The 27,827-nt window shown below is 33.3% G+C and overlaps 1 protein-coding gene across 6 annotated transcripts in view; it reads left to right on the top strand.

The window, feature by feature from the left end:
- Myo9a (myosin IXA) overlaps positions 1 to 27,827 on the top strand; it is a 259,456-nt gene that overhangs the window by 169,860 nt on the left and 61,769 nt on the right. For 2 of the 6 annotated variants that reach the window (XM_071608434.1, XM_071608435.1), the window contains exons 24-32: positions 683 to 1,002; positions 2,138 to 3,730; positions 6,688 to 6,787; positions 7,423 to 7,638; positions 13,929 to 14,041; positions 18,226 to 18,368; positions 21,449 to 21,672; positions 22,188 to 22,304; positions 24,130 to 24,318. In XM_071608434.1, coding sequence (XP_071464535.1) covers positions 683 to 1,002; positions 2,138 to 3,730; positions 6,688 to 6,787; positions 7,423 to 7,638; positions 13,929 to 14,041; positions 18,226 to 18,368; positions 21,449 to 21,672; positions 22,188 to 22,304; positions 24,130 to 24,318 — 3,015 coding nt within the window. The remainder of the gene's footprint in view (positions 1 to 682; positions 1,003 to 2,137; positions 3,731 to 6,687; positions 6,788 to 7,422; positions 7,639 to 13,928; positions 14,042 to 18,225; positions 18,369 to 21,448; positions 21,673 to 22,187; positions 22,305 to 24,129; positions 24,319 to 27,827) is intronic. The other 4 variants (XM_071608437.1, XM_071608436.1, XM_071608439.1 and 1 more) reach the window with 4 other exon arrangements.

Here is a 27,827-nt window from a genome sequence, read left to right as displayed (position 1 = left end):
TAGCACCCAACAGATTAACTTGTAGTGTAAATTAGTAGACTATTAATTTATTGTGTTGAATTTAAATTAATTTGAATAAATTGTTTTATATTGTCTTTTGAAGTATGAGCAAGGGCAAAGGAGTTATGCACCTTAATTTTGTTGGCATAGTTATTGTTATTTAAAAGTTTTCTGAGTGATATTTATGAGTTTTGCGCATATTGTTGCTAGGTACTCATTTTGAATGATAACACCTTATTTCACATTTATCTGTTTTTTTATCCTTCTTATTGTTTTAAAACATTGGGTCTTCATAAGATCTTTTCTTTTGTTCATGAAAATCTTTAATACCTCCATCTTTATTTGTTCAAGAAAATCTTTAATAGCTTCATCTTTAATTGCTTTAAACCTATTAATGTTATTTGGGAAAACTGTATCAAGAAAATATGATATAATTTATTAAAAATAACATAAGAACCTGAAAGCATCCAGAAACTTAAATTCTATAATTAACTTTGTGAAAGTTATGTTATTTAACATAGATGTTTTAGTCAAGCATATGTGGAAAAGAAAACTTATTTTTAATCATCAAACTTATTTTTAGCCACGTAACACTTAATTGACTTAAGAAATCTATCCTTTTTCCCTTTCTTATAAAAATGTGTAGTAACATGACAACCAGTTTTTATTGTTTATTCCCCAGCAATTCTGGAGAAATTACCTGAATAAGAAGCAAGTCAGAGTTGTAGCTGTGCAGAAGGATGCTTTTGTTATGGCTAGTGCAGCTACTCTTCTCCAAGCTTCCTGGCGTGCTCACTTAGAGAGGCAACGGTATTTGGAGCTTCGGGCTGCTGTCATAATTATCCAACAGAAATGGAGGGAGATTTATAGGCGCAGGCATATGGCTGCTACCTGCATACAGGCAAGATGGAAAGGCTACAGAGAAAATAAAAGGTATCAAGAACAGAAGAAAAAAATTATCCTTTTGCAGTCAACATGTAGAGGATTCAGAGCAAGACAGAGGTAATCTCTGTTACCATAATAATTGCTCCCTCTCTTCCTAAGTACTTTGTTTATACCTCTGCTTTACACTAGTATTACTATTGGTTATCCTCTTGGTGAAAATTGATTTTATATTGTCTCCTGTGCATGCCTTTATTTCCAATTGCTTGTGTTGCTGAGGTGAAGTTTTTCTCTCAGTAGCCCTCATTAGTTTACTGTTTTCTTCTTTGGGAATATGATATGTACCTGCTCTTAAAGAGGAAATGCAAATCTTATTTCCAAACAGATATGTCTAATTTATCTTTGTATATCCTCTGAATCCCTAAAAATTTATTAATAGAATAAAAGTAAATAAATAAACTGATTAGTAATTTTGAGCAAGAAGACTTTTTAATGCATGTTGGATACATATTCTTCTCGAGGATGTGATACCCATACTAGTTTGAACCTACAGTGTCTGGTCTATGATGGAAATTAAATAAGTCTTTATTGAATTAAATTGGATTGAAAACTTACATGGTTAAAACTGCTAAGAATTAACTTATATATTAGGTTAATCTTATAAAATTGGCAATATTCATTAATTTTATATTTGTCTACTTTAAAGTAAGGATATTGTTGAAATGAGACTCTACTTTTTCTTTGTGTGTGTGTATGTGTGTTGTTTTTTGTTTTTGTAGTGCTGGGTATCTAACTCAGGGCGTTACGCATGCTACACAAATACTCTACTGCTGAGCCACATCCCCAACAACCCTTCTGATAGCTTTACTTTTGAGTTAGTTTACATTTGGTTAGAATGGCTAGAATGCCCAGTTAGGAATAATACATATATTGAAAGTATCATTGGACTCATGGAAATAGGAAAATATGAGATGGTATGGATCTGGTTAGTTTAAGAAATACTTGCGTATTATAGAAAGGAAATTTTAAAACTGGGTGGAAATGGCACATTCCAGGTTTCCACCTACTTGGGTGGCTAAGAAAGTAGGATCACTTGAGCTTGGAGTTTGAGGCCAACCTCAAACATAGCATAGAATCTCAAAAAGAAAAGAAAGAAATAAAAACAAAGAAAATTTTGTGATTTTCCATTTTTTAAAAAATTATCTTAGTGGTAATCAAGAGAGATCTGTAATCCATTTTATCTGTTTTTACATAGATTTAAAGCTTTAAAAGAACAGAGGATAAAGGAAACACAGCTAAAACTTGGATTGGTGAATATCAAGGCATATGAATCTCTGGAAATAGAGGGTTCAGACCCTTCAGAATGGGAGGATTGTTCCTTTGACAACAGAGAGAAAGCCATAGAGGAAGGTAAATCTGGGATAGAGAGTAATCGAATTAGCCATGAAAGTTCAGTGGACTGCTCAAAAGAGACTCCAGAGAAGCTGCAGGAGAAAGCCAGAAGCCAAAGTGGTGTGGACTTGAAGGAAGATGTGATTGTAAAAGAAAGGCCCAAGTCCTTGGAGGATCTGCATCAGAAGAAAGTAGTCCGGGCCAAAAGAGAAAGCCGGAGAATGAGAGAACTAGAGCAAGCTATATTTAGCTTAGAATTGCTTAAAGTTCGTTCTCTTGGTGGTATGTCACCTTCAGAAGAACGCAGATGGTCTACAGAACTTATGCCTGAAGGCCTTCAATCTCCACAGGGTACACCTGATAGTGAAAGCTCTCAAGGAAGCTTGGAACTTCTGAGTTGTGAGGAAAGCCAAAAGAGCAAACCAGAGTCCATAACTTTAGAAGATTTGAAGATTCCATCACCTAAAATATCTAGTAGCCCAAAATTTGATTCACAGGACAATACCTTCAGTGCCTCAAGAGAGACTAACCATGCATTGATTCAAAAGGGAGCATCCTCTGACTCAGAGTGTTTGAAGAATGGAACTATGAAGGAAAAGGCTGTGTGCATTTCTGAACCTATTACCTGTAAACCACAGCTGAGAGACTCTTTTATATCAAATAGTCTGCCCACATTTTTTTATATTCCTCATCAAGACCCCCTGAAAGCAAGTTCCCAAGTAGACACAAATATCCAAAGAAACAAACTATTAGAAAGTGAAGACACACTGGGGACAGCTCTTTCTTTGGATATCAACAGGGAAGCCAGAAAGTATCATTTCTCAGAAGATCAAATGGTTCCTTCTTTTAAAACAGATTCTTCTAATACTGTGCTTAAGAAATTAGAAAAGCTAAACACACAGAAGGAAGAAAGGCAAAAGCAGTTGCAGCAGAAGAATGAAGAAAAGATGATGGAACAGATTCGTCAGCAAACAGACATTTTAGAGAAGGAACGTAAAACTTTCAAGAAAATTGAAAAGCCAAAAACTGAGGAGTCTTTCCTGGTACCATCTTTCTGTCCACCAAAGCAAAGAGTAGAGAGGCCATCCTCTGTCTTCATCCTAAATACCCCAAATAAGGAAGAACTAGAGTCCCCATCATTAGTGACTATAAAAGATACAAATCTTACCCCAAAAGACAGTCCCTCTGCTCAGTTACCAGTGAGAGACCGACCTATCACCCTATTCTTTGAAAGAAAAGGAAACTCATGCCAATCTAGTACTGTCAGGGAATTATCCAAGACAGAAAGAACAGGCACCCAGCAGAGTATAGCCTGTAAAAACTCTAATAATCGCATTTCAAAAAGAGAACACCTTAGGCCAATTCAGTCTTATGGCCACAAATCTGATGAACCTTCCAGAGAGGGGAGTACAAGGGCCATTTTCTTCACACCAAAGGACAATATGAGTACTCCTCTGTAAGTGAAATATTTATTTTTTTGTATAGGTGGAAAGTTCTTTTATTAAGGTGCCATGTTTGTTTCCATACTGGGGATTAAACCAAGGGCCCTCACATATGCTGCATCCCCAGTCAGAGGTGTGCCACATTGCGTTAACTTTTTTTATGGGTGCTGCTCAAATAAGTCATTTTCTTTTTATAACAATATTCCCTTATTGTTGGTTGTATTAGTCACCTGAAATTGGATGTAGTTATACCCTAGGAATCCTTGATAGCAGAGTTTCTTATTCTTCCTTATTAAGTGAAAAAGTATTTGTGAAAGTCAGTACAGTGCTATAAACAGAGTAGGCATTCAACAAATGCTGGTTGCTCTAGAGATATGTAATGTAGCTGTCCAAGCTGTTTTTGTGTTTTAAACATATTGCATAAAATTGCCATCTTTACTATTTTTAAGTATACAGTACAGTGATATTAATTATATGCTCTTGGTTGTGTAATAGAACTCTAGAATATTTTCTTCTTGCAAAACTGAAACTATACCCATTAAATAACCTCTCCCTCTCCTCAGTCCCTGGCAACCACCATTCTTCCAGCTTCTAAGAGTTTACATTAGAAACCTTACATAAATGAAAGTTCCTTCATATATTTTTAAACACTGGTAGTTGTCATGAGAAAAGCTATTTTTCTTCTTTTTTCAGTGCTGGGGATGGAACCCAGAACCTTCTGCATGCTAGGCAAATGCTCAACTTATTGAGCTACATCCCTAGTCCAGAAAAGCATTTTTTAAGGGATACATAAAAGCAATAACATTTAAGATACTTCTATTAAGTCTTTGTATACAATGGCTTCTTTCAGTTTTTGTAGGAGACTATCACTGGTGAAAGGAAGGCTGTCTCTTAGGGCTAAATAAATGAAATTTCATATTATCAGTGAAAATACCTTTTTCTCTCCTGTTGTACTCTGGGTATATAAATCTTTCAGCCTTTAAATTTGTGTAAGATTTTAAAGAAACCCTTATAAATATGGGCAACGACCATTAATATTTTATTTTTCTACTGAGGGTTTCTGCATATTATGAAATGCATTTTAACTTAATGACAACTTGAAGTTAAATTTCTGCCCATGAGCCTAGAGATAGTATAGATGTTCAAAGGCTCTATATAGCACATATGCCAGTAAAACAGTGTTAAAAAGAATTCCTGTCATTCTGATTAATGACATGATATTGTGTTTCTATGTATGTGTGTGTATAGATACTTGAATATAGAGTGAATCTGTTTTGTGAAGACTTGGTTGTAGACTCAAAAAACATTAATCATCCTGGTTAATTATCCCTTTTACATTTTCCCAAGATAATATAGTTTGAAGTAGTTTGTTTTACCATATTAATAATCTACTTATCTTCAATAATTATACATTAAATTGTTTACATAAAAGTAAAAGCATTGGGTCTCATGATTAGGAAATAGTATTAGGTTAGTGTTTTTTTAATACCATAATGGTGATAAGTACATAGTGGTCTTCATCTGTTTAATGAGGGATGACATAAAAGAAATCTTGGGAAAATCTAATGAAAATTCCATGAGTTTAAACATTACTTTGGGTGGTAAAGATACTATTAATTGCTTTCTTTCTCTTTGGAAGCAGACAAGTAAGGTCAGCTGTGGTGATTTTTAATGGTCACAAGAAAATTCTTCAAGAACTAAAGTTAAAATTGTTTGGCTTGATCATACACTGGTCAGAAAGGGAGATAGCTGAGAAACTTAGCTAGTAAAGATTGCCATCTCTATTTGTTTCGGGACTGTTACTTTTAGGATAAAAGACCCTAGATTTCATTTTATAAAAGCTAAATGATAGGAGACTGAGGCAGGAGGATTTTAAGTTTCAGGCCAGCCTCAGCAATTTAGCAAGGCCCCAAGCTACTTATGGAGACCCTGTCTCAAAATAAAAAATAAAAAGGTCTGGGATGTAACTCAGTGGAAAAGCTCCCTGGGTTCAATCTCCAGTACCAAAAATAAATAAATAAAATAAAGTAAAATAAAATAAATAAATACAAGAGCACCCAAAAAGGTAAATAAAAGATTTTGAATGTAAGATCAGTTTACATATCAACTAGTATTATAAATTAATGTCTACTTTCAAACAATTCTATACTAGGAGGTAGGATATGATTCTTAAAAGAATTTATAGTCCTGCTGAGGTGAGTTTAGCAATATGTTGTTGATAAATTTTAAGGCTCATGGGGCTGAATTAATATTGTTGATTGAAGCACTGAAAGTATATGTTCTTTTCAGATACTGACATCCATTTCTGCACAGAATTTAATGATAAAATAATCACATCATATAGTTATTCAAGCATATTAAATTTTCACAAGCCAACACTATAACGTCTGTATGGCTTGGAGCATTCTTCCAAGTGGTAACAATTTCTTATCCTACCAGTGTTGTTATTCTGTATAACCTCAAGTTTTAAAACTGAGATAGTAGATTAAAAGGCTACAGAGAAAGATTTCAGAAAGAGAATTATCTAACCAATAAGAACCATCTTCGGTATTTTTAAAAGCTAGTATTATCACTGGTTATTGTTGATTATCAGGTATTTTATAATGATTAGATGAAAAGGCCCCTTCTTAGACTAGTATTCCAAAGATTTGGGGAATTTGGTATTTTCTTATCAAATTCACTTCAGGTTTTGAACTACACTTTGTTTAAACATATGTCACCGTAGTGGAGTATACCCAGTGACTATCATGGCAGAGACTCTAGGAATTCAGTCATACATGTAGACTCTAGATAATAGTATTGATTAGGTAACAGAAAAAAATCTGAGTTTTTATTTTGGGGATTGCTAAGATCTGAAAATATTTATAGAATTTGCTAGAATTCTTTGATTATAATTCATGCTGTATTTTAAGACTACTTCCATGGGCTATCTGCTAGGAATTGAAATGTAATCCTGTTGTTTTATTTAAAGTGTAAACAGTGAAGCCTTAAACAAAAGAAATCCTCAAGTCCCTAAACAAGATGAACCAGCTGGAAAACCTGTGAAGTTAGTTGGGCCAGGCCAACAAGAGGTAAGCATCTTCTGTATGACGTAGATGCATGTTATTCTAGAAGTTACTGTTCTTGTAAGTAGAACACCTTATCTACTCATTTATTCAGAAGTGTTCTTAGAGAAAGAAGTATGAGTTAAGTTTGTTATAATTAGGAAGGTGTACTCCAGGAAAGAAATGGTGCCTAAAACTCAGATTATATTTACAAAAAAAGAATTAGCTAAGAAAAAAGGCAGTTTATTCAAGTGACTTTGGTGTGACATTATGGCAGTGAAGAATGACTTACTTGGCTATGTAGAAGAACATTGTAGATTTGGTTTCCATTTTTATTATTTTTAAAAAAATTTTTAGTTATACATGGACACAATATCTTTGTTTATTTATTTTTATGTGGTGCTGAGGATCGAACCCAGTGCCTCACTGTGCAGGGCAAGCACTCTGCCACTGAGCCCCAACCCCAGCCCTCCATTTTTATTCTTGGTCGAAAGTAACATATTTGTATTCCTTTTGGTCATCTCTGTTATTTCTATTAATGGAAAGGGCATTGGGGTGGAGGGATATTTCAAGAAATTCATGAGCCCTCTTTCATTGGCATCGTCTCCAAAACAGAACAAAACAAAACATTGTTGTGTTATTTGTTTTATTATTTGGTCAAGCAGGTTGCCAGACCGGCCCATAAAAAGAAAGCTCGAATGGCGCGGACGCGCTCCGATTTCTTGACTAGAGGTACTTTTGCCGATGGGGAGGGGGATACAGAGGAAGATGATTACGATGACATTATTGAGCCCCTTCTCTCCCTTGACCAAGCTTCTCACTCTGAGCTAGGGCCTGCATCCAGCGTGGGTCAGGCCTCTCACAGTGACTCCGAAATGGTAAATTTACAGCAATATTAAAAAATCAACAAATCTGTTGGGAATAGTCTTTGCTAATCTAAAGCTAGCTAATCTTCACAGCTTCTTTTCATTTATTAGTTTGTACATGGGAAACCTCAGTGAACACAGTGATTGCAGCTAAGTCTTAACTTACTAGGACTCAAATAAAGGGCATTTTAACAGTATATAATGAAATCATAAATCAAGCAAAATTAAGGTTATTTATCACTGATACAGAAATTTTTGATGTTGTATCTTGAATTTTTTTTATATCCTTGAATTTTTTTTTCTGTAAGTGGCCCGATAATAAATATTTTAGAATGTTTAGGTTGTATAGACTCTTCATTTACTTGATTTGGCCACTGTAGTGTGAAAGCAGCAACGATAATAAGTATTCTAATAAAACTACAGAAACAGGCAATGGGCTATATTTGACCTGCTGGTAGTAGTAGTTTACTGAGCCCTGGTCTAGGGAATAGGTTATCTATTAAACTAATTAAGTCAATTTTAACTGAAATATTATTCACTTTTACTTATTTGTTTTGATAGGTTTTTTAAGCCTTTAAACTTGCTTCCTTCCTCCAGTTTTTCAGTAATAGAACATAAATATGAACTTTTAAAAATCCAGTGAGCAAAATGTGTCTCCCTGGATCAACACAGTCAAATAGAAGGCTCTATATAGTGTGAATTTGTATTATCATAAATTGTTAACATCAGAGTTGTGTTTTAATAAAGCTGTACTACTTAATTTTATTATAATCTTAACCAAAACTAGGGGTACACTTGTGGTTTGACAAGTATATGTTTTGTTTCCATGCATATCCATGAGTTGGTTGTGCACTATTCTTCTTTAATATTATTATTATGGAAGAAAATTTTATGATGCTCTTTGAGTTATTAAATATTTTAGTTTTTGAATTGTTTTAAGCTGTTAGAATGCGTAGAAGACCTAGGTAACTAAAATTTCTCCTAATTTCCAAAATACCCTCATTATTTTTTGTGGGCATTGGTCCCAGCTTTTTCTTGATAATGTTGGTGTTCTTTGTGGGAAAACAAAATCAGTAAAAAGAGAAGAATGTAGAACATGTTTCATGATTAAACAAATATCATTAACCTGAGCCAAACTGTAGTATTGTAGAAGTTGGAAACAGTTTGTTTTATCTATTAATATATATGATTAGAACTAATATGTCTTCAGTGTAGGATCAAATAATTCCATTTTGAAGGTGCCCTATGTTTGAGTTATAAATAATGAAATATGTTTTGTTATGATTAGTAGTTAAATATGAAATTTCATAATAGAACACACTAATTTTATTTAAAATTCTATTTTATGTAGCATATGAAATTATGTATTCATGAAAGAATTTAGCATTTATAACTGCTCTTTTGTTCCTGAGTGTTTCCTCTGTAACAACCTCTAGTACTTTTGGTAGTGGAATTCTTTCATACTGGGAACTCTTGCTGAGATGAATCAGGAAGTTGGGCTTTCTGCTCTTGAGCTTTCAGCTCCTTTGGTGTTCTAGCCTCTGATCGCCTGCTTGATGGTCACTGCATGCCAATAGTTGTAGAGCACCTTGCATAGCGTGTTAGACATCTCTCCGGCTTTCTCACTGTCTTCTTTCATTACTAGCTATTTTAGGAACAGGTGGTGGTGCTTGTTTCTCGTGGACACTTGCATGAAGAAGCTTTGCTTTCTAGAATATGCTAACAGATACTTATTAGGGTTTGGGGTGGGGAGGGTAGGAACAATTTTAAAATGTGTTTCTTTGTTTGTCTTGAAAATATACCTTGCTCTAACATTATCTGATACCATGAAGATGAAAACTTCTTGTTTCTAAGTGGGACCACCACTGTGGGAAAAACAACAACAACAGATGTTTTTAAAGGGATTTGATTTTGGAGGGCACACGGAGTTTTAAAAACTCAATTTCTTTTTCCTGGATTAAGTGATAGTATCACTGGTGTTTGCTAGAAAGTATGTCATTAAATCTTAGCAGAAATGATCACATCTGACTTTTCCAGTTGTGAAGTAATTGAACTAAAGGGATGTGGACAGTCACAAATGAATTACCTGAAGGGGGTTTGATAAACATTATATCTTGAGTTGGTTGGTAAAAATTCAGCTGTACTTGGTGTGGGGATAGGATTCAAGGGTAGTTGTTTCACTCCTTTGTGTGACTTCCATGTTTTTTAATTTCCTACTTCCAACTGCCATTTAAGTAACTATTTAGGGTCTATATGCCATTCTTATTTCTTATATCCACCATTGGGGCATTTACTGAAGAAAATGACATGTTCTGCTAAGCAGTATTTTAAAGATTAGTATAGGAAACATACTTTTCTCTGTATAGTTTCTTACACTGTTAGCCAGACTTAAAATAATCTCTGTAAAGATGTGATAGCCAGACTTAGAAAAATCTCTTTTAAGATGTGACTTCCAAAAAGCTCTCCACAATTTCATTCTTCTTTATCTCTAACAGGATAAAACTTAAATTTTTAATTATCCATCCCCCCATTTCTTTATTATTATTTTCTCTCATCCTTATCTGTGTTGTTTTCTTTCTCTTTGCTGTTCATTTCATAAAAGACTGCCAGAAAAACCTGTTGATCAAGCAAAGCTCAGTTTATTTTCATATTATAGTAGGGGAAAACCACCTTGACTGTGTCTTAGTAGTGTCTCAAAAGAAGGAAGTCAGAAGAGGTTATTTACATGATTTTTTTTTCTTTTCTTTTTTTTAAAAAATTTTTATTATGATTCTGCAATCTGTATACGGGGTAAAAATGGGAGTTTATTTACATGATTTTGATGTCTGGACTTTGTGATTTTGAACTGGGTCTTTTGTAGGGTAGAAAATGGTTGGGATTAAACACCCAGATTCTTGGATTGTCAACCCTAAGAGCAATTATACTATTGAATACACACTTTGTATTTATACCAGTATTTCATTCCCCCCAAAATCTCAAGGACAATTCATAACATGTGACTATATTCTTTAAAGATTGGGTGGATTTCTCTGTCTAGGAAGCATCACCTGGGGTTAGTGCTTTTTTGTGGCATAGTTTCTTTATTTCCTTTAGGAAAATTGGTCTTTTTAATAAAGCTTTTTATCTAATGTCCGTTGTGATAAACCATTTTTTTATTATGAAATTATCCATTTCATCTAACTTTTCATATTTATTTTAGATTTTTGTGTATTTATTTAGTCATTTGTCTATTTTGTAAATTTTTTTCACAAAATTGCAGGATTTTAAAATGTTTTTTCCCATTCTCTACTTTTTTGATTTTTGCTTTTATCTGTATTATTTATTTCCATGTGTTTTCTTCTTCTTTTTTTTTTTTTTTAAGAGAGAGAAAGAGAGAGAATTTTTTTTAATTTATTTTTTAGTTTTCGGCAGACACAACATCTTTGTTTGTATGTGGTGCTGAGGATCGAACCCGGGCCGCACGCATGCCAGGCGAGCGCGCTACCGCTTGAGCCACATCCCCAGCCCAATATTTCCATGTGTTTTCTTTAGTTTATTAATTTCTTATTTTTCTAGATTTTGATTTGGGAATTCATTTATTTATTTTTTATTCATATAGTTTTTTAAGTCAACATATTTTTCTGATGATAATTTTAGATGTATCTCAGATTCTAATATGTGAATATTTGATTACTTTTTGGCTCAAAATATTAAGTTTTGGTTTATATTTCTTTTTTTCTGCTATTTTTGAATTCTAATTTCTTATTCAAAAGATTTTTCAAATATATGTAAGAATATTTAATTAATTTTGAGAATTTCTGTTTCCTTCACTTGTGATTTTTTTGTTTTGTGTTGAGGGGGATATGGTTAATCACTAAGTTGTTTTGGTTCTCATTTGGTATTCATTTGCTTTGTTTTCTTGTATCTTTGTATAGATTTTGCATGTTTTAATACATTTTGTCCATTTGGTTGGTTTACAAGATAAGTTCAAGACCTTCCTCCTTGTCAGTGTAACAAAGTACAGTTTCTTTATGAAAAGCTTGTTTTCATTTTGGTGATAATGGGGGCAATGTTGTTTTTCCTCTGGGGTTGGGTTTTTTTTTTTTTTTTCTTCCTTTCCTTTTCTTTTTACTTGCTAGATTCTGAATTCTGCCCCCTTTTTCTCTTCACTACTCCATCTCTTTAGTGCACCTCTTCCTTTTTATTTACCTTCTTTTACTCAGAAACAATGTTTTTTTTTTCCCTGAGCCCATGCATTTTTTAAGTCCTTTCCCTGAAGTCAATCTGCTTGTAATCTGTTATGTTTTTACACTTTGAATGGACTGTCTTTTTCTGGCATTTACTTTATTACCTCAGCTCATTTCTAGTTTTACTCTTTTCACTTTTGCATAGTTTTTCTTAGATTGCCCTTGAACTATGAAGAAGCTCCTAGTGAGACTATGAGAGAAATTGCTAGGATTATGTATTTATCTTTCTGCTGACAGGTAATTTGAATTGTTTTGCTAGGCATAGTGCTGTTTTATTTTTTCTTACTTTTTAATTGTTTTTGGAGATTATGCCACTATTTCTGTATTTAGGCGGCTTCCATTATTGCTAGTTTCCTAGAAGTCATTTGTTAGTGTCCTAGAAGTCATTTAAAACTCATGTTTAAGGCACACTTGATCTGTGAATTTCCCTTGCCTCTTTTTTTGTTCCTTGAACAATTTATCTGTTGAGGAAATATTTGTTTAATGTCAGATTTCCTACATTTCTGGATTTTGCTAAATGTGAACCTTCATTGTTGGTTTAAATGATATACCAGTTTATAGTGAATACAAGGGATAAAATATGTATGTAGAGTCAAGAGTTCAGATCATATTTGGGTTTATTTTTTTTTAAGACTATGTTTTATTCTTGGTGAATGTATTCTTTTTTGGGGAGTAGAGGGTACTAGGGATCAACTAAGGAGCACTTAACTACTGAGCCACATCCCCAGCCCTTTTTATTTTTATTTCAAGACAGGATCTGGATAAGTTGCTTAGAGCCTTGCTGTGTTGCTGAGGCTGGCTTTGAACTTGCGATCCACCTGCCTCAGCCTCCCAAGCCGCTGGGGTTACAAGTGTGCGTCTGTACTCTGGCTCTTGGTGATAGGCAGTATTACCTTTTGTGAGTGATGGATACTGTTACCTATAATCCTTTCAGGTGGTCCTTTCCCTCTTGGGTTGTTTATATACACAACAGTGTTGATTAGTATTCAACTACATACTCAGAGGTGTCCTTTTGTAGTTTCCAGAGTTCTTTTGTGGTGTGTCCCTCTCTAGTATTCTGTCTTTTTGTTTCTAGTTTTCTTAATGGCCTTGCACTTGTCAGCTTCATATGTTCAATTCATGGAGTTTATCAAGTTTCATCTGGGTTCTCCCTCTCTATATCACAGTCTATAAACTATTTTAAGACAGTAAAAAGGGGCAGGTGTAGGATTCACAATGGACGTTTCCCATATATTGTCTTAAAAACTGCTGTTTTGTATTCTCATTTTGTCTATTTAAGTTTCAGGCAAAAGGGTAAAGCAGGCCCCTGTTACTCCATCTTGTCCAGAAACAGATACCTGCTCATTAAATTTTAATATTTCAGGATACTCTGTTTCTGTTGATTAAAAAAGGCTAAAGAAATGATATTGTGACTATGGAGAAACAAAATACTAGGAAACAAATATGTAAGAAGAATTCTCTCCTGAAATGGGATTGTCTTTAGAGGAACACATTGTAAACAAATGGAACAAGAATTGCCAATTGAAATTCAGGTCCCAGTTTGATAGCTTTGTAAATTGTTTATAGTTTAGAACATTAGTAATGATAATGATCCTTTATTCTTGGGTTCTTTGTTTTTTCTTATCTTCTATGTGTTCTAGCTCCTCTAAACCTTGACTGAATATAATGAGAATCTATAATAGTTAAGCGGTAAAAATAATTACCACCTTTTGTTATAAATAAAAAGAGGTTTGAAAGGCAATACAAAGTGTTCTAGATTTATCAAGTGATTGGATTTAAGTATCTTTGAATAGTTATGACTATTTACTTTTCTATATGAGATTCTTTGTTAACTGGTAGGTCCTATTCAACAATTTCATTGACCCAAATTCTCCATAATTCTGATTACTTTACATTGTTTAATAGAGTTTTCAGTAGGTTCTGTTATTTCAAAAAATCTCTGCATAATATGAATTACATTTTTGCATAATTTAAAAGCAACTATAATTCTCAAATAATTCTATAACCTTAGTTTTAATTATAGTGCTATCGTGTATTTACTTGGTTTTAAAGTATTTGCATATGTAATTATTGCAGACATCACAGAGATTTTCTTCAGTTGATGAACAAGTAAAACTTCATAAGGCAATGTCTCAAGGAGAGATTACGAAGTTGACAGTGAGACAGAAGTCTTCAGATTCGGATATAAGGTATAAACTATTCACAGGATTAATAGTAATATAATTTTATTTAATGTCTGAATAGTTAAATACTGTGCTTTTGAATTAATTATTTTACTGACATTTCAAAAAATAAACACCAATATTTACAGACACATAGTAGTTTAGGAACATATGTTGAGCTTTAACTTCCTATATACATTATGATTTGGGGGAAGTCTGTAAATCATTATGTGACTTGTGGTCTTTTGTTATAAAAGAGATTAGACTAGATGAAATTGAAAATATGTTCAGGCTTTGGACTTGGTTTTGTCCTTAGCTAAGTGTTTCAGAAAAAGGTTTATAGGAAATAATTCTAATCTCTTTAAGAGAGCATATGAATTTTTTATTTTCAAATAAATACCTTTGTGTCATGTTGTGTTATATAAACATTTGGACCCTCACTGAAAACTTCTTTTTGGTTCATGACCCTATGGTAGACTAGTTCATCACTAACTGTAGGGGACTTTTCCAAGGTATCCAAACATAATGGAAGTCAGAAATTGGGGAATAAGGTATAACATAGTAAAAAGAACATATGCCTGGAAAGTATACCTGTTATATATTTAATTTCTACTCCCTCCCCCTACAAGAAGGACAAAACAAAATACATACACAAAACTAGAAGCAGAGTGTCTTGATAGGAGAAAGCTGAATCCTAAACCATTTGGGTAAAGCTGAGAAGGAAGTATCTAGTTTCTTCCCCAGTCTTAACATAAAACAAGAAATTTATCTCTAGAAAGGATAAAACAGAAGATCGCTTGGAGTTTACAAGATTCCATTGAGGGCCAGGGCACATATTTGGAACAAGGGGATTTAAAATCCCCTAGCTTTTTTCATTTCCTTAGTTCCTACACTCTCTCACACTCTTTAGGAAAATGGGCCAAAGAGTCCTTGGGACGTTAGTCCTCCCCCTTCCTGTAAAATTGGTCAGCCACAGAACTTACAAGGAAGAATATAGTTTGGAAGCCTCATTAATGCAATGCACACTAGAGTTTCTAAGCAGCATTTTAAAAATCTACTTTTAGTCATATTTAGACACCAGTAATCATCATACATTTGAGGACCATGCCTTACAATGAAGAAACCAAAACTAAGAAGAAACTTGGAGAAAATACACTATTCAGAGGATAGAAAACTTCCAGGCAGATAAATGCAACTATCATGGAACTTCTGCATAATAAATATAATTACATCCATGAAACTAAACATGGTGCATGAAAGAGAAACATTCATAATAAAAACAACTTTTGAAATTAAAAATATGAAGGCATAAAACAGCAACTCAGCTTGTAAGAAAAGTGCAGAACATATCAGAAAGATGAGCAAAAAAGATAAAGAGGTGGAATTACAGGGTTTTTAGGAGATCTAATGATTCTCATGCTAGGAGTTCTTGAAAGATAGAATGGAGAAAATGGAGAGGACAAATAATTAATAGTAATTTAACTAAATTTCACAGAACTAAATTATGTAAGTTTCCAGATTGGAAGAGGCTGCTTAGTAGTCATAATGGATGAAAATAGATTCATAACCCCCCAAAAGCATACATCATAAAAAGAAAGAGACAAAGTAATTTCCATGATGATGATGAAAGCAGTAAGGGAAACCACTCTAGATTGGAGCAGGTTAGAAAGTGCTGGGAAGCATTTCTTCAAGATGAAATGGAGTACCTAATATGTTTGAACATATTGAAAGGAGATATATACAAAAGGAAAAACATCTGAAAATAAATTGTATGTCGAAGAATGAGCAAATGTAAGCTGGGAATTTTGGCACATGACTGTAAGTTCAGCTCCTAGGAGACTGAGGTAGAAGGTTTGCAAGTTTGAGGTCAGATTGGGCAACATAGCAAGACATAAAAAGGGCTGGGAATGTAGCTTAGTGGTAGATTGCTTCCCCAGCCTTCTGGGTTCAATTCCCAATACAAAGAAAACAAGAAAAGTGAACAATGTAAAACAAAGCAATTTTCATGAACAAATAAGGAAAAAACCCTCTAGAATAAAATAGGTCATATTGGGAACTACATGTCTTATCTGTGATTAGTTACAAAGTAAAAATGAATACTGAATATTTCTAAAAGTAAATCCTGAATATTGAGCTACCTAAAATTAGAGTATTTGTGGAAGAGAGTAAGAGTAGTGGAACATGCTGAATTGTTATCTGTGGTCGTGGTATAATAGCAATATAAATACTAAATAGCAGAAGAACCAATTATATAAATTCAAAAGGATCGTCTTGAGGAGAAGAAAGTGGGGAGAGAGTGGCAGAGGGATGCTGTTGTTTTTAATAAGCCCTGTAGAATCATTTTTCTTTATAAGATATGAATATAAAAGATAAATAATTTCTTTCTCTCTCTCTCTTTTTTTTTTGTAAAAACATGGGATCCAAAACCAAATAACCCTGATTTTAACTTCCATTTTCGTCAGCTCTTTAAGCCTCAGTTTGCTTAAGTATAAAGTACAGATAATAAAACTTCTCTCTCATGGTAGTTGTGAAAATTAGGAATCTAGCATGTAAGGAATAATAGATGCTCAGATATTTAAAGTTTTATTTACATACTCATGTATTTACAAGTTAATGTACAATAAACCTCCTAATACAAGGTTAGTATATATAATACATGATCAGTAAGTGTGAGCTGTTTTTATTATCTAGAGATATTTCCTTGATGTATAGTAGGTGTGATTCTCAACTTTGTCTCTCACTAACTGGGTAACTATATGAGAGTTCCCTAATGTTTATTATTTTTATTATTTTAAAATGTCTTTATAGTTGTTGATAGACCTTTATTTTGATTATTCATATGTGGTGCTGAAAATCGAACCCAGTGCCTCACATGCCAGGCAAGTGCGCTACCACTGAGCCCCAGCCCCAGCCCTATTTTTATTTTTTGGTACCAGGAATTGAACCTAGAGGCGCTAAGCCACTGAGCCACATCCCCAGCCCTTTTTTATTTTTATTTAGAGATAGGGTTTCCCTGAGTTGCTTAGGGCCTTGATAAGTTACTGAGGTTGCTTTGAACTCAGGATCCTCCTGCCTTGGCCTCCCAAGCCACTGGTTTACAGGTGTGCACCACCTCACCTGGCTTTTTTATTTTGAGACAGGGTCTAGCTAAGGTGCTGAGGCCTTGTTAAGTTGCTAAGACTGGCCTTGTCTCCCAAGTTGGTGGGATTATAGATGTGCATCACCACGTCCACTTCCTAATGTTTAAATCTCCAGTTTTTCACATGTATAATATTTATAGTACAGTTTGATTATCTCTGTTTCAAAATGTTTAGTACATTTAGTGTTTTGATTTCAGATTTTTCAAATTTTGGAATCTGCATATATATAATCAGAGATTTTGAGGATGGGAGTCAAGGCTAAACATGAAATTAAGTTCCATATACACCTGTAGTCTATATTTTGACTGTGACCTGTCACCTAAGTCTGTTGAATTTTCTACTTGTGGTGTCATAGCACTCAGAAATTTTTGTGTTTTATAGCATTTGGGATTCATATTGTTTTGAATTAGAGATATTCAACTTGTAATTTGTTAGAAGTAAAGTTGTTAAAGTACTCCTATATAAGCACTTAGCATTGTGCCTAAAACAAAATAAGAATTCACATAAGTAGTGGCTGTTGTTAATTATACTATTTTAATTTGTGAATATAAGTTAGTGACATTAAAACGTTTATAATAATAAAAAGATGTAAAATTATACATACATTATGATTGCAGTGATATTAAAATTGACATGGATAAAGACTGGAAAGAAATTACAAATAATGTAAAGTAATGTTTTTTGGAGTGGTTGGTGGTTAATAATGATTTATTTTAAAGTATTTTATTTGTTATTATAATATCTATATGCTAAATCCAACCTGGATGGGAGATAGTAATGATAAAATATCAATTTAGGAATCAGAAAGCCTGTGTTGGAATCCTAGTTCCACTTCTTTGTACCTATTTTGTTTTAGAAAATTATTTAAATTTTCTGAGAATTATTATTTTTATATTTAAGATGAGGAAACTACCTTTCAGGTAAAGTTAAAATTGAAGGTTGAATATGATTAAATTTAAATGAGGTAATATAAATGAAAAATTTATAAAATCTAGTATGATATACAGAATCACTGGGACATGCTGATTTCTTTCTATACCTTTTTTTTTTTTTCTTTCTCATTTTAAACAGACCTCAGAGAGCTAAGATGAAATTCTGGGCCAAAGGGAAACAAGGAGAGAAGAAAACTACTAGAGTAAAACCTGCCATTCAGTCAGAGGTTTCATCAATCTTTGCTGGTTCAGATGTGATTCCATCTCATCAGTTTCCAGATGGTAAAAATTGACAGCCAATTTTATTTGACTCTTTTTAAAATTTTATTTAAAATTATATTTTCTATTTACTCTTTCTGAAAGTTTGCTATTTCTTTAGAATTTATAATGACAATCCTGTTGGCTAGATATTCTAATGAAGTAGGACCAGGATTGTTAAATGCTTCCTTAATAAGTAAAATTACAGTATTCCTATATTAAAAGCTCCAAGAATATGTGGCAGAAAACAATGAAGCAACAACCACCTCAGGAATGATTTTGAATCTTAGGTGAACCTTAGTCTTCTGTACTGCCAACATTTAGCCATTATTCATTTATTTAACAAATATGTATTTAAAAAAATTTTTTTTAGTTGTAGACAGACACAATGCCTTTATTTTATTTATTAATTTTTATGTGGTGCTAAGGCTCGAACCCAGTGCCTCACATGTGACAGGCAAGTGCTCTACCACCGAGCCACGACTCCAGGCCCAATCACGTATTATTAGTATTAACAACAACAGCCCCTCTTTGAGTGCTTACTACTTGCAGGGCACTATTCTAAGCATATTACATGTATTAACTCAATTGATCCTGACAACAGTGTTGCCAGCGTTGATATTATTCTCATGTATAAACTGAGAATAATAATTATATCAATGAGGAAGTTACTTATTTATACACATATAGTAATTTGAAGAGTTAAGATTTGAATCCAGGTAGTCCAACTCCAGAATCCACATTCTTAATCACTATTATATGTCAATGTCTACCAAATGCCTAGTGCCTTATAATATAGCTATTATTTTTGTTTTGGAGCATGAATAATAACATATTCAGAAGTGCCCAATAGTTAGCGTTACTCACTCTCTGAGGATTCTAATAATTCCACTATTAGATTACCCCTTCTTCCTAGGCCTTTTTCTGAGTGATGACAAAGAGATTTTTAGCTACTATGTAAAGATGTTAATTATCTTCAGGGATATACATCAGAGGTGGGTACGTGGTAATGAGTGGGTGAAATATCAGAACTAACTAAAATAGAGATCCTAAGAAGAAAGCTGTTATCTTTTAAGGAAGGATAGAATAGAATCAGTAGTAATAAGTAAGCAAAAGCTTTTCATATCTAGGACAAAATAAAGGGGCAAGGAAGAAGGATCATAAATCATGACTTAGGAATGGATGGCCTGGAGCAGAGGCACCTGTCAGCTCAAAAGGAGTGGTAGAAATGTGTCTTGTGGCTTTGCTTATATCTGCTAACAAACTGATATGGATAATTAGTGGATACTGCAAGTTTAGTTTGGAAAACTTTGAATTTTCTTACTATTGCATTACCAAGGTGTTCAGTTTCTTATATCTTGTCTAGTTGACAATAATCAATCTAAATTTTTCATTTTCCATAATTATATTCTTTGTTGTTAATCCCAAAGATGCATAAAGATTTTAGTTGAAGTAATATTATCAGACTTTATTATGTTTGCTTTATAAAGACACCTATATAAAAATTAGAATTATAGCTTTTTATTTTCATTTGGGTAAAATTTTATTAATGTAGCTCTTGATTTATAATGCTAAAATAATATTATGGACAATTTTTATAGAGTCATTTTCTTAGAAGACACTATACCAGTTGAAATAATTGGATACTTGTTATGCAATGGAATTAAAATCAGTCAATATCAATTTAAATGTACTTATATTCTGTATCTTTTTTTAATATTTTTTTTTAGTTATTGGTGGACACAATATCTTTATTTTTATTTGGTGCTGAGGATTGAACCCAGTGCCTTATGCATGCTAGGTGAGCACTCTCCCTCTGAGCCACAATACCAGCCCCATATTCTGTATCTTTATATTCTTTATTCTGGTGTCATGCTTCAGATTTAATTTGTTTCAATTCCTGCTTTAGTTGGCAGTTATTATTATATATTATATTATATATTATATATTGCTTCATTATCAAAGTTAGCTTTTAGATGGAATGAGAGGCTGGGGTTGTAGCTCAGTGGTAGAGTGCTTGCCTCACATGCATGAGGCGCTGGGTTCAATCCTCAGCACCAATAAAAATAAAAAATATGGAATTAGAAGCATTAGGGAAACAAGCATGTATGAAGTGAGAGGCCAACGTTCTCAACAGGCTTCAGATGGGGCTTGACAAGTCTGTTCTAGTTCTAGATTGTAAAGATTACATGGAATCATATCTCTGGTGTAAACAATTGCAGAGAAAAATTCACTGTTACAGACAAAGCCAGTTTATTTCTACAATTTTGGGAGAAATTCAGACAGTTATATAACAAAATTCTAAAGACTAAATACAAAAGTAAGACAGTTGAGTTAACTGTCTCCCTAACAGCTTGCCAGCTATCCCCAACTATTATCACTGAAACTTGTGGCTATAGAACATAGTAAATAAAATTAATAATTTAATAATTTTCAAATTTCACTGGCTTGTTAAACTTATATATAGCTGGATATTCTTTTAAACAGATGTAGCAGAGATGAGACTAGATTAATAGTCAGTATTTAATATGCTAGTTGCATACTCTCCGCTTTTCTTTGGAACTGAGGTCTTGGGATTTAGGTTGATGTATGTTCTATAAGGCACTTTCATCCACGTTTCCAATATCAGACCTTAGCTCTTTGGAAGATATAATAGTATTTACCATTAAAATGTAGTGATAATTTTAGCCAGGTAAGGTGCTACATGCCTGTAATCCCAGCAGCTCAGGAGGCTGAAAAAGTAGGATTTCGAATTCAAAGCCAGCCTCAGCAACAGCGGGGCACTAAGAAACTCAGTGAGACCCTATCTCTAAAGAAAATACAAATCAGGGCTGGTGATGTGGCTCAGTGGTTGAGTGTCCCTGAGTTCAATCACCGTACCAAAAAAAAAGTAGTGATAATTCTTATTTACATTTTCTGTACGATTGTACAATCTGGATTTATTGTATACCTTCCTGACCACAAACATTAATGTTACTTTTCTTTTCAGATATTTTGTGTATTTCCTTCAGTAACTTACTAAAGGACGTTAAAAAGAAGGGCATGGGGATGATCAATATTTTTTACTAAATATATATTTTTGGGTATTCTATCTTGATTTGTAGAATTAACTCATTATAACCCAACACCTCCTTTGAGCCCAGAACTACCTGGTAGTTGCCGGAAAGAATTCAAAGAGAACAAAGAGCCTTCTCCAAAGGCAAAGCGAAAGCGAAGTGTGAAGATTAGCAACGTGGCTTTGGATTCTGTGCATTGGCAAAATGACTCTGTCCAAATCATAACAAGTACTAGTGATTTAAAGAGCATGGATGAATTTCTTCTGAAAAAGGTACACTTTGCTTGCTGAGTTAAGCCTCTGAGCAGCGTTGATTATGGATGGATATATGTGTATAAAAATAAGATGTGCTCTTCAGAGATGGTTACATATGCTTCAGTAAGTTAGATTGTTATTTACCAGAATATAGAATATGCATTAATAGAATATGCATTAATCCAACTATATAGATGGTATGTAAGGTTTTAGGCTTTATTATTGACTTCCAGTTCACTATAATTGCGACATTGCATTTCAGATATGAAGGTAAGGCTTGTCCTTGGCCATTTGGAATTGTTCTTATGGTAATAGAACAATAAAATCATATAGTGTTCACAGGGACCTTAGAAATTATCTAGTATTAATATAAAAGTTTGCTTATATAGTCATACTTTTACCTGGGTTGTATCATAAGAGCCTGTAGCTTCCACTTTCATGACAGGCATTGTTGAAAAGACAGTATAATTCAGCTTTTGCATTTGTCTCTTTTTAATTAGTTGATTTTATACATTTCTTTCTGTTGCCTTCAGATGCATGACCTAGATAATGAGGACAGCAAGAAGGATACACTAGTGGATGTTGTATTTAAAAAAGCCCTAAAAGAATTTAGGCAGAATATCTTCAGCTTTTATTCATCAGCATTGGCGGTAAGCTAGACTGTTAGCAGATATTCATCAATTCAACATATGGAAAATTTAATAATAATGATTTTAGAAGATAGTACAGAGGCTTTGTTCAAATAGAGATTTCTCTGTTTCTTGTTTGTGTTTTATGGGTAAAGAAAAGTATACCAAATATTAATACCTTCCCTAAATTTCCTTGAGTAGTTTTTCCATATTGTGAGCTTTTTTATTGTATTTAGGATGTTGATTCAGGTATTTTGGGTAGGATTCTTTTTCACCCAGTGGCTCTGTAGTTTTTTGACTTCTCAGTCCTTTTAGCTCTGTTGCCAAGCTATCATTTCCAGTTCTCCTATGTGTGGAATATATTATGCTACTTTTTCTCAGTGGAATTATGACAGCATATGTCCATTGATTTCTTTTTTTTTTTTTTAAGTTATTTATGGATCTTTTTTGGTACATTTTTTAAATTGTCAATGGACATTTATTTTTTTTATCTATTTATATATGGTGCTGAGAATTGAACCCAAGTACCTCATACATGCTAGGCAAGCACTCTACCACTGAGCCATAACCCCAGCCCCATGGTCATTGATTTTTGTATGACATTTCTGGCATTCAAATTTGTCTTATACTTTCACATGATATTTGTCATATTTTAGAAAATTTATTTTTATTGCTCAATAATGCTTTGGTCTATTGAATTATTATTAGTGTTTATAAATCATCTTTTATAAATGATTCATAACTGATTTTTCTTTGTTGTTTTTGTTCAATCTTTTTTTTTTTTTGGTACCTGGGATTGAATCCAGGAATGCACTGAACCACATCCCCAGCATTTTTTGTTTTATTTTGAGACAGGATCTCACCGAATTGCTTATGGCCTCAGTAAGTTCCTGATGTCAGGCCTCAAATTTTCGATCTTCCTGCCTCATCCTCCTGAATTGCTGGGATTATAATCATGCCCCACCACATCCAGCCTTGTTCAGTAGATTCTTCAGTTCATTGTGAAGAGAGAAATCAGAGAAACTTTTTAGTGTAAACTCTATTTTTATATTTTCATCAGCATAAGGTTTTTATTTTGTTTGCTTGTTTTGTTGTTGTTTTGGTACTGGGGATTGAACCCAGAGACACTGTACCACCGAGTTATACTCCCAGCCTTTTTTTCCCCTAAGTTGCCAAGGCTGGTTTCAGTCTTACGATCTTCCTAGGCAATGCATAATAGTGATTTTCTAACACTGTATCAAAAAAAGGTTAGTCTCTAAGTCTGAAGAGGGAAATAAATTTTAAATATTCACAATAGTTTTTCATTATTGAAAAGCTTTTTTTGTTTCTCATAAGATTCCATATTCTTATAAACAAGTTAGAAGGAATTCCATTTAGATACTTTGCAAGTAATATTGTGGTTTTCTAAGGATGCCACTCTTCTTCAGGTAAGTAGAGATAAAGAAGGTTACCTGTTATGTCATTAAGCAAAGAATCAAGTATTTTCTACAAGTATTTATTTAGAGAGTAGAATTCTCTAAATAAAGTTCATTTTGGGGGAAATAAGTAAGAGAGACACAAATAATCTTTAGAGATAAAATTAAAAAGCTAGATGTAAGGGAGCAGTTCTCAGGTTTTGTTTATTTATTACATTGTTTAACTGTTAGGCTATGACTAAAACTTAGGAAGTTTTATTTTTATATAAACTTAGAAGTTTATAGATACCACATGACTTCATCAGCCTGCTCATGAAGAACTTCATCAGATCCTTATTTTTATTCTAAATATTACCACTAAAAGTTTAATCAATCTTCTGTGTTTAAAGAATCTCTTCATAAAACTTTACATTTCTTCTATTTTTTATTAGATGGATGATGGTAAAAGCATACGGTATAAAGACCTCTACGCACTGTTTGAACAGATTCTGGAAAAGACCATGAGGCTTGAGCAGCGTGATTGGAGTGAATCTCCAGTGAGAGTTTGGGTCAACACTTTCAAAGTGTTTTTAGATGAATACATGAATGATTTCAAGACTTCAGACAGCACAGCCACAAAGGTAAATGTGATATATTTTGATATACATGTATTTTGATATATTCAGTTATGAATCCTTTTAAAAACTGTTTAGGACAACTAGTTTGTGAATAAAACATTATAGATACACATCAATTTAGTGTTAGCTCCTTCAAACTTGATTCTTTTAAGTTTATCAGACTGTATTTTCTTTTTTTTTTTTTTTTAAGAGAGAGATAGAATTTTTTTTAACATTTATTTTAGTTTTCGGCGGACACAACATCTTTGTTGGTATGTGGTGCCGAGGATCGAACCCGGGCCGCACGCATGCCAGGCGAGCGCGCTACCGCTTAAGCCACATCCCCAGCCCAGACTGTATTTTCTAAACTCTCTGCGATGAATGCCTTTTTCATTGAATTAAAGTATAGTGTGGTACCCTCAAGATTATACTCTCAGTAGGAATTAGCACATGAAATTTCCTTTTGAAAAACGATGGTTAATGATGTGATTCATTGTATTATTTAGTGGCCTTTATATAAGGACCCACCAGTTTTATTTCCCCTTGAATTAGTTTTTAGGAAAATAGGGCCTTGTGCATGCAAGGTAAGCACTCTACCAACTGAGCTATATCCCTAGCCTCTATTTGTTGTTTTGATTATTTTTTATTGGTGCATTATAATTGTAGGAGTAGGATTCATTGTGGCATATTTATAAATGCACAAAACATAGTTGGATCAATTTTGCTTTTTAGTACTTCCCCTTTCTATCCTTCCTCCCTGCCTTGATACTTTTCTCTACCCTGCTGGTCTCTCTTCTGTTTTCATGAAATCCTTTTAAAAATTTTTTTCTCTAGATTCCACAGATGAAAGAAAACATAACCCTTGGCTTTCTGAGCTTGGCTTATTTCATTTAATATTTCCCACAAATTTTTTCTTCTTTATGGCTAAATAAAACCCCACTCTGTATGTACACCACTTTTCTTTATGCATTCATCTGTTGATGGACACCTAGATTGGTTCCATAATTTGGCTATTCTGAATTGTGCTGGTATAAGCATGGGTACACATGTATCATTATAGTATGCTGACTTTCTTTTGAATAAATATTGAGGAGTGGTATACCTGGCTTATGTGGTTGTTCCATTCCTAGTCTTTTAAAGAACCTCTATGTTGATTTCCATAGTGGTTGTACTAATTTGCAATCCCACCAACAGTATGTGTTTTTCTTTTTCTCACTTCCTTGATAGCATTTATTTTTTGTATTTTTAAAAAATATTTTTAATTATCAATGGACCTTTATTTTACTTATTAATATGCAATGCTGAGAATTGAATCCAGTGACTCACAAATGCTAGGCAAGCACTCTACCACTGAGCTACAATCTCAGCCCTCTTATTTTTATTCTTGATGGCAGCTATTCTAACTGGAATGACATGAAATCTCAGTGTAGTTTTGATTTGCATTTCACTAATTGTTGAAAATGTTCTACATAAGAATATTCAGGTTTCCCAGCACTATTTTTTAAAAAATCTTTTTGTTGTTCTTGTTGCCTTTGCTGGGAATTACATGACTAACTATGTGGGTTTGTCTCTGTGTTCTCTTTGATCTATGTGTCTGTTTTATGCAAGTACTATTCTGTTTTTTGTTATTTTACCTCTGTAGTATAATTTGAAATCAGATATTGTGGTGCCTCAAGTACTTCTGTTTTTGCTCACAATTGCTTTGGATGTTCTGTGTCTTTTATTCTTCAATATGAATTTTAGGACTTTTTTTTTTTCTAGTTTTGTGAAGATTGTATTGAATCTGTGGATCACTTTTGGTAATATGGCCATTTTAACAGTATTAATTCTGCCTCACTCTGATCCTTGGCGGTCTTTCTATCTTAGCTCTGGAAAAAATTTCAAGTACTGTATTGAATAGGAGAGGTGAGAATGAACATCCTTGTCTTGTTCCTCATTTTAGAGAAAGTATTTTCAGTTTTCCCTATTCAGTAGAATGTTGGCTTTGAGTTTGTCATATATAACCTTTATGATATTGAGGATAGGTTTCTTTTAGCCCTAGTTTCTTAAGTATTTTATCATGAATGGCTGCTGAATTTGTTGTCAAAGACTTTTTTTTAATTTGCATCTATTGAGATGACCATGTGGTTTTTGTCCTTTATTCTGTTGATGTGGTGAGTTATGTTTATTGATTTGCATATGTTAAACCGTCTTGTATCCCTGGAATAAAGCCAAATTTGATTTTGGTAGATAATCTTCTTAATGTATTGTTGAGTACAGTTTGTTCATATTTTATTAAGGATTTTTGCATCTATGTTCACCAACTGTAGTTTCATTTTCTTGTTGTGTGGAATGATTTGAAGAAAACTGGCATTAGTTTTTTTATGAAAGATCTGATAGAATTCACCTGAAAATCCATCTGGTCCTAGGCTTTTCTTTGTTGGAAGGATTTTTGTTATTCCTTCTTCTTATTACTTATTACTGTTCAGCTTAGATTTTCTATATTTTTCCTGTATATTTTTATATTTTTCCTACATATATTTATATATATATTTTAATATTTTCTTGGTTCAATGTCCAGACATCCATTTTTTCTACATCTTCCAAACTATTGGAATATAATTTTCAAAATAATGATCCTGTGGATTTCAGTGATGTCTGTGGTGATACCTCCTTTTTCATCTTGAATTTTATTAATTTGGGTCTTCTTTTTCTTTGACTAATGGTTTACTAATCTTTTTTATCTTTACAAAGAACCAACTTTTATTGTGTTGATCCATTGTATTTTATTATTTTCTATATCACTAATTTTGGTTTGACTGGAAGAGTGACTGTAGTCACTTCTTTCCTTCTACTGGTTATGAAGGTTATGAAATTGTTGTTATTTTGCAGAACTTTGAAGACTTTCCTCTTAGAACTGCTTTCATAGTGTTCCAGAGATTCTGGTATGCTATATCTCTATTCTTGTTTGATTCTAAGAATTTTTTTATATATATCTTTATTTTATTTATTTATTTTTATGTGGTGCTGAGGATTGAACCCAGGACCTTACATGTGCTAGGCGAGCACTCTACCGCTAAGTCACCACCCCAGCCTCCAATTCTAAGAATTTTTAAGTTTCTCTCCTGAATTTTTTTTCATGATCTTACTTCTTCATTATTCACAGGTGTGTTGTTCAGTCTCCATGTATTTAGTTTCTATGGTTTTTCTTGGTTTTAATCTCTAATTTCATTCAATTATGATCTCATAAGATGTGAAGATTTAAATATTTATATTTGTATTTGCTAATTTGTGGCCTAAGGTATGGTCTTTTGTGGAGAAAGTTGAGAATGATGTGTGTTCAGCTGTTACGAAATGAAATGTTCTGTAGATTTGGGTCTGAAATGTCTCTGCTGATTTTATTACTAAATGGCTCTGTTGGTGAGAGAGAAATGTTGAAATTACCCACTATTACTGTTGGGGGATCCGTCTGAGCCTTTATGTCAAATAGTGTTTATTTAATGTAATTAGTTGCACTGATATTTGTATATAAACATTATCTATTGTTATATCTT

The sequence above is a fragment of the Marmota flaviventris genome, chromosome 2, assembly GCF_047511675.1.
Source record: "Marmota flaviventris isolate mMarFla1 chromosome 2, mMarFla1.hap1, whole genome shotgun sequence".
NCBI lineage: Eukaryota > Metazoa > Chordata > Mammalia > Rodentia > Sciuridae > Marmota > Marmota flaviventris.
The sequence above is the reverse complement of the archived record's forward strand: the minus strand, read 5'-3'. Positions and strand labels throughout refer to the sequence as shown.